The sequence below is a fragment of the Triticum urartu genome, chromosome 1 (assembly GCF_003073215.2).
Source record: "Triticum urartu cultivar G1812 chromosome 1, Tu2.1, whole genome shotgun sequence".
NCBI lineage: Eukaryota > Viridiplantae > Streptophyta > Magnoliopsida > Poales > Poaceae > Triticum > Triticum urartu.
In genome coordinates this window covers 59,200,169-59,207,320 of record NC_053022.1, presented here as the reverse complement: position 1 = coordinate 59,207,320, position 7,152 = coordinate 59,200,169, and the positions used below count along the sequence as shown (strand labels likewise).

At 51.9% G+C, this 7,152-nt stretch overlaps 1 protein-coding gene across 1 annotated transcript; it reads left to right on the top strand.

The window, feature by feature from the left end:
- The first annotated feature begins 1,645 nt into the window (after positions 1–1,645).
- LOC125547308 (cytochrome P450 76C3-like) lies at positions 1,646–4,285 on the top strand. Its single transcript, XM_048711240.1, has 2 exons — positions 1,646–2,582; positions 3,400–4,285. The coding sequence occupies exons 1-2, from the start codon at positions 1,701–1,703 to the stop codon at positions 4,006–4,008; spliced, it is 1,491 nt and encodes a 496-aa protein (XP_048567197.1). The 5' UTR covers positions 1,646–1,700; the 3' UTR covers positions 4,009–4,285.
- Positions 4,286–7,152: the final 2,867 nt, after the last annotated feature.

Below are 7,152 nucleotides of genomic sequence, written 5' to 3'. Positions count from 1 at the left end.
CCTCAGGCCGACCACCTCTGACGGAAGAGATGACCACCACCGCCGGCTGCACCGGTCAGAACAGATCTGATCGGAGGTGCCGCCGACGAGACCACCAGGCCCTCCACGCCGCTGTCACTGATCTGAAGACAGCATGCACGCCACCGCAGCCAAGCCAGCCGCCGCCCGAAGGGCCATCCGCAGCGCCCGCAGCCTTGGCCTTCGCCGCGCCAAGCCGTCGCCATTCGAGGACGGGCCGGCCTCCTACCGCCTGCCGCCAGCCGCCGCGCCGCAGATCCCAGATCGGTCGCGCCACCACACGCCTTGGGGTCCGCCCCACCCCGAAGACGCGCGAGAGAGGAGATCCCCGCCACCGCCGTCGGCCCCCAGGCTTAGCCCAGCGGCGTCTTCCGGCGACGGCGGAGGGAGAAGAGGAGGGAGTTTGCGGCGGTGGTGCCTAGGTTTCTGGCCGCCCGAGTCGCCCTAGGGGGATGACGATGCCCTTCATATGTGCAACTACAACTATTTGATAATTTTCTCAAGAAAAAAGCACTGCAAAAAGTAAGATCGTGATATTCAACCAAGACTGAATGCTTTGTTGTGCAGCCGTGCAGAAATTATAATCAACTAACCTAAAGCGTCGGCAGTAGGACATTGAGAGCCGCAAAGCACACTGAAATATTTTATTAGCATTCTGGCGAGCACCATGTTCCTGGGCACTAAATACTCACCTTGATATCCAAATCGAAAGGATCACCGTTATTCCTGCTCTGTCTGATTTGATAATGCACACACACCAGGCGCTTCCATGACAAGGCCTCCTCCGGCATGCACCTGACCATGTGGTCGCCGCGAAACAGCGGAGGCGGCAGGACCTTGAGGCTCGCCTCGGGGCACATCTGCACGAAGTGAGCACCGGGAAGCAGCAACGTCACGGCCACCCTGAAGGTCCTGCCGTGCTTCCCCGTGAACCCAGAAGCCTCCACATGAGCGGGCGCCCTTGAGAAGACCTCCCGAAAGACGTGGAGCTCCATGAGCGGTCTGTCCTCGCCGAAGATGAAATGGATGGTGTCGAGACGGAGCGAGATCCGAGCCTCGCGGCTGTGGCATGAGGGGTGGCGGCGCAGGACTCATCGGCGTCGGCAAGGCGTCTAGATGGCGGAGTTCCACAGGAAGACGTGGGACGGGCGGGTCCAACGTGAAGCTCCTCGGATCCGTCCGGGTTCACACGCGGTGGCGCACCAGAGGCGGATAGCGGCGGTCAGTAGGAGAACAGGGTCGCGGGCGACGTGAGGGGGAGGAGGACCTCGGATGGGTGGGGTCGCCGGTGGGGAAGAGCACGGGGTTGCATCCGGCTGTGTAGGTGCAGCGGCAGACGCGCTAGAGGGTGGGGCGGCAGCTGAAGGCGCGCTGAGCGGCGAGGGTCCGACGGCGGCGGCGGCTAAAGGGGCGCTGTTGGAGGCAGGGCATCGCGCTGGGGATAAGGCGCGGGGCGTGGCGCTGGGTTTTGTCGGATAGCGCGTGAGAGAACTGCGTCTTGCCCCGACCAGGAAACACTTGGCGCTCGTGGGCCGTGCGATATGCTGGCAACGAGCGGTCGAGGCGCGGACGCTCGGTTTAGCGAAATCGTGTCTGGGTCTCTGGGACACTATAAATGGACCGGTGAGGTTGCGCTCTCTGTCGCAGCAAAGCCGGAAAACTGGTCTGCCCGGAAGCAAGAGATGGCTGACTTGTCCCTCGTGTGCGCGGCATCGCTCCCACTCACTCTGCTCGCGGCCTACGCGCTACAACCACTGGCCGACGCGCGCCGACGCCTCCCGCCCGGCCCCAGGCCACTCCCGCTCCTCGGTAACCTCCTCGACATCGGCGAGCACCCTCACCGTTCCTTCGCCAGCCTCGCCGACATCCACGGCCCGCTCATGTTCGTCCGCCTCGGCACTGTCCCAGCCGTCGTGGCCACCTCGCCGGAGGCCGCCCGCGAGGTCCTGCAGAAAAAGAACGCCAGCCTGGCCGCTCGCCGTGGCCTGGACGCCTGGCGCGTCATGGACCACGACGCCAACTCCATGGTCGCGCTCCCGCCGCGCGGCAAGTGGCGCGCCTTCAGGCAGCACTCCAGGGCCGCGCTCCTCGGCCCCCGGCCGCTCGACGAGCACCGGGCGGTGCGGGAGGAGGAGGCGCGCGAGCTGGTGCGGCGCTTGTCCGCGGCCGGAGGCGCCCCGGTCGATGTGGCTCGCGAGGCGTTCGTGGCCATGGTGAACGTGCTGTGCCGCGGGATGTTCTCGGAGAAGCTAGATCCGGCCGTGGTGTCGGAGCTGACGGACGTGGCGGAAGAGGCGGCCGAGCTGTCCGGCCTGCCCAACGTGTCTGATTTCTTCCCGGCGCTCGCGGCCCTCGACCTGCAGGGTATCCGGCGCAAGGCGGGGAAGGTGCTCGCGTGGCTGTATACGCTCATCGACGAGCAGATCGAGCGGCGGAAGCTCAGCCGGGCGGACGGCGATGCGCGCAGGAACGATCTGTTGGATGTGTTGCTTGACATGGACGGCGACGTGCAAGACGAGGACGGATGGGTGATGAACCAGGAGTCCATCCGAGGTCTATTGATGGTAAGCATGCACACACGACCTTAGCATATGTTATAGTTTCTCTCTAAAAAAACATGTTATAATTGGCCAAAGTTTTATCCTAAAAGGAGTCAAATACATGCATTATGCAACGGAAAAAGGAGCTACAGAAATATTATTTTATCGATTTTGCTATTATGAAATGTTTTGTCAGCTCAGTCACTCTTTTTCCCCTTTTTGTGCGTGGTTGCTTTTTCTTGCTTTATTTTCCTTTTCGTTTTTTTATGTAGTATATAGGTCAATATGTGTGCCTGATCTGTGTATTGTGTGTGGATTTGTGTGCACGGCGTCGTGCGTGTCGTATGTAGTAGTAGTATATGTGTGTGCACGCACGTGTGCGTATGCACGTTCTTTTTTTTCCCGGCGAGGCGTATGTTTGTTCCTGTACGTGTGGCTAGTGTATGTGCGCAGGAGATGATACCATACATGAGATAACAGGAATCATTATGGAAATCACACTGCTGTCCGAATATACACAACTATGTGTGCTTGCTTACTGTGAAACAATACAATTCGTGTGCAAGTGTTGTCATTTGTTTTGGGTTTTTTTCCTTATTCTTTAAGTATACCGGTGTCTGTAATTCATTTCTTTTAGGGAGTCTATAATTCATTATTCATTATAACTCATGTTTTCTACCCCCACTCCCACCCAAAGAACCCCTCATGTTTTCTATTTAGTTTTAGTTTTTTACATTATATTATATGTTTTGTTTTAAAAAACAGCTGACATGAAAAAATTCAATCGCATGTTGAATAGTTGCCACAAATGTATTAATCTCATGTATGCATGCATTTTCAGGAATTACTCCTAGGCGCAACATCAGTCCCCACCACAATCGAGTGGGCGATGTCGGAGCTATTGCAAAACCCTCCCGCTATACACAAACTCCAAGCGGAGCTCAGGAACGTCCTCGGCACCCGACCATGCGCATGGATGGAGGAGTCCGACACCGGCAGCCTCCCATATCTCCAAGCCGTCGTCAAAGAAACACTACGGCTCCATCCCCCGGTGCCATTCGCCACTGGGCTAGCCGAGGAGGCGGTGGAGATAGAAGGCTACAACGTCCCTAAGGGCACGACTGCCCTGGTGAACATCTGGGGGATATGCAGAAATGCCAAGGTATGGGATGAGCCCAACAGGTTCTTGCCGGAAAGGTTCCTGCATAGGGAGATAGAGTTCTTCGGTGCAGATTTTGAGCTGATCGCATTCAGCGCCGGGAAGCGGATCTGTCCTGGGCTGCAGCTCTCGAGTAAGATGGTGCCACTTATACTCGGCTCAATGCTGTATCACTTTGATTGGACATTGCCGGGAGAAGAAGATGCTGCTCCTGTAGATATGACAGAGCAGTTTGGACTGGTGTTGTCCATGGCTGTCCCGCTACGCGTTGTACCTAAGAAAATATTGTAAGGCCGGTCACAGTGAAAGTATCATATAAAGTATAATGTCCGCCAACTAAGTAGTTTAAATGAGGTGACATAAAATTAAATGAAGAAAGAAGGATTGAGTATCATAATATGACACCATATCATATTAAACAATGTGCCACTATTTGTCATGCATAACAATAAATAAGTTTACCTACAATATCGTTCTATGATACTATGTAGTATGGAGATAGTATCATGAAATTGTATCATACAATACCCCACTACGACCAGCCTGTTACAGTGTTGTGCATGATTAATTAATGTTCAGCTAGGAGTTGATTGAATGAGCTTAATGTGGATTAAGGAGGTTACATTTCCTGCAAGTTAAAATTCCTCTCAATACCCTCTAATCCTCTTGAGTTGATTAGGATTAATCGAACAAGGCTTGCATAGAGAAAATTGCGACCGCCTCTACCCATCAGTGGTGGCGGAAGACTATGTGTGAGCGGCTTGCATTCGGAACACGGCTCAACAGCGCCATCCTGTGCCGGTGCTAGTCCGAGTCGAGCGGGCACGACCAAGTTCATACAGCTGGCCGATACGATACGACACCCCATTCACACCTACTCCCTTCGTTCATAAATATATGTACTAACTTTTAATAAATCAAATGTATATAAATACATTTTAGTGTATTTATTCACTTATTTTAAAATGTATATAGTTTATATTGAAATTGTAAAACATCTTATATTTGTAAACAAATAGAGTATTGCATTAGAGCATCTATAACCAGAGATAGCAAATCCAGGTCCTCAAATGCCCAAGGACACGCCGGGCGCGTCCGCGGTCACTGACCGGGCACGTCTCATTTGTTGGTTTCTACACCTACGTCACTCATATCTGAAATCTCAAAACCATACAACCAATGCAACACTATGTAAAAGATGATCATTGGATGAAGCACATGTAGTTCATCGGGTATGTGTGGGACAAGCTGGATCAATCCAACGTGGCGAATGCACCTAAGTCATCCCATATCCGCACTGCCTTTAGACTGAATATGAGAAACGCCGGACGTGCCAGACGTTTCAAACAGTTTAAGGCGCCCGTCTGATCGGTTTTTCACGACAGTTCAAATGATCGGGCCATCCGCCCGTGCGTATAGGACGGTTCGGTGTGGCCGGCTGTTGATGCTCCTCTATCTGGCTACCGAGGGATAGGGACTGCCGGTGCTACTTCGATTCACAACCTCACACACACAGAAAGAGACAAATACTCTTATGTTGTTCAAACCTGAAGCGAGTCACTATCCACACCTCGAGTCATGCACCTACGCCCACCAGAATCCATGAAACCAACTGCAAGCAACGATCTTCTACGGCCACACAGGCTGGCCTCCGGACATCGGGATCTTCTACAGGACTGCAACCACCTTAACCTCACGTACGCAATCGCATGTGGCCCAATGAGAAGCCAGGCGTGCGCTGCCGCCGGTCCATGTACAGGCTTCATCATATTCATCATAGAAGGAAGTTGCAGCCTCGCCAAGGGACTCCACGCTGGCTGCAGCTCCAATCAGCCGTCCACGTACACCGTACACGACTCCATCACGCTTAGGTTCGCTCGAGTACGCCACGCAACAGCAGGACATGACGTGCATCCTCACCGACGCCACACGACGTATCAGCCGAACCAGCCGTGCACGATGCATCTTCATCGACGCCTCCTGCATCGAGCCAACTCACACCGTGCTGAATCTCTACGACTAATTCGCATCCAACAAAAAGAAAATCGTTGTCAAGGCCATCAACGAGAAGCGATCTCCACGGCATCATCCACGCCATAGGCCGGTGTACAACCTAAGGTAATTTTTCATCATATACGGCACGGTATCATAGATGATGCGCTGTTTGAAGATGACCCCTTGTGGTGATGACATATCAATGCAGATCGTTCATAAGCTGGAAATCTCCAGCTGCGTCCTCTAATTATATAACTGTAAGATGTGTAACTGAGACAGCATCACGACAACAGCATTGATCACGTGCACGTCATCTACGATGACATGATTGCGTTGATATGACGCCGCTTTAGTGATGACCTCTTACACGGCCATACGGTTCTGACAAAATTGATGTGTGCTCAATGAGTTTTCTCCCGTTCTTACAAAATTGATGGTCTTTTTGCTGATGACACTCTCTGACATCCGCAAGGTGCATCGTCCACGACTGTAGTTATGTTATCACACATTTTTTGACACATCTGTCTATGTGCAGCTACATCGACTACAACGATCACATCGACTATGGCTACTGCATGATCAACTATACCGGCATCAACATTGGCAATGTCGACGACTACTTGTCGGCAACAACTCCAGTCAACATTCGCGTCATCACTATCGTTCACGACACTTCTGTTGTGGCCATGGGAGCAGGGGCGGAGCTCTGTTGGGGCTAAACAGGGCCATGGCCCGCTCAGGAATTTCACCAAATTCTTTTACCTATGTGTGTGTTCCTAGTTCCTAGCCCAGCCCACGCAACACACAATAGGCCCACCCCTCTCGTCTCATGCTCGCACCGTACATAGAGGCACAACGTCTTCAATTCCCCATCCTCTCATATCTCTGTATGTACTTATGATTCAGAATCTGCTGACTCCACCTTGTAAGATTCAGAATTAGAAAAAAAAACACTTTGGCCCACCCAAAATTTTCTTTCAAGCTCCGCCACTGCATGGGAGGGAATAGAGGAGAGACAGGGAAGACACAAGAAGGGACGTAGTCACGACGATAGGCGCCTGCCCATCAAATGCGCAATTGATAGTGGCAACAAAAGACTTTAAATCCAGTCGCGGTAGTCCGCTTTGCTCCTGCTATAACTGAGGGGAATTTTAGATCATGTCACATATAGGTTTTGGGTTTAAAGGCATACAAACGAACACAACAATAAAATATTTAATTACGCTAGTCCATTATTTAATTGTCCATAGTAAATCATGACACACACAAAAAACAAAATACTCTATACCTGAAGCGAATACAATCCCTTTGCAATATTTAATTATTCTTTGGCAAATCATGAGGGCTATTCTACCAACTAAGACATTAGAAATAAAGATTCAAAACCTGACACACACAAAAAACAAAAATACTCTATACCTGAAGCGAATACGATCCACA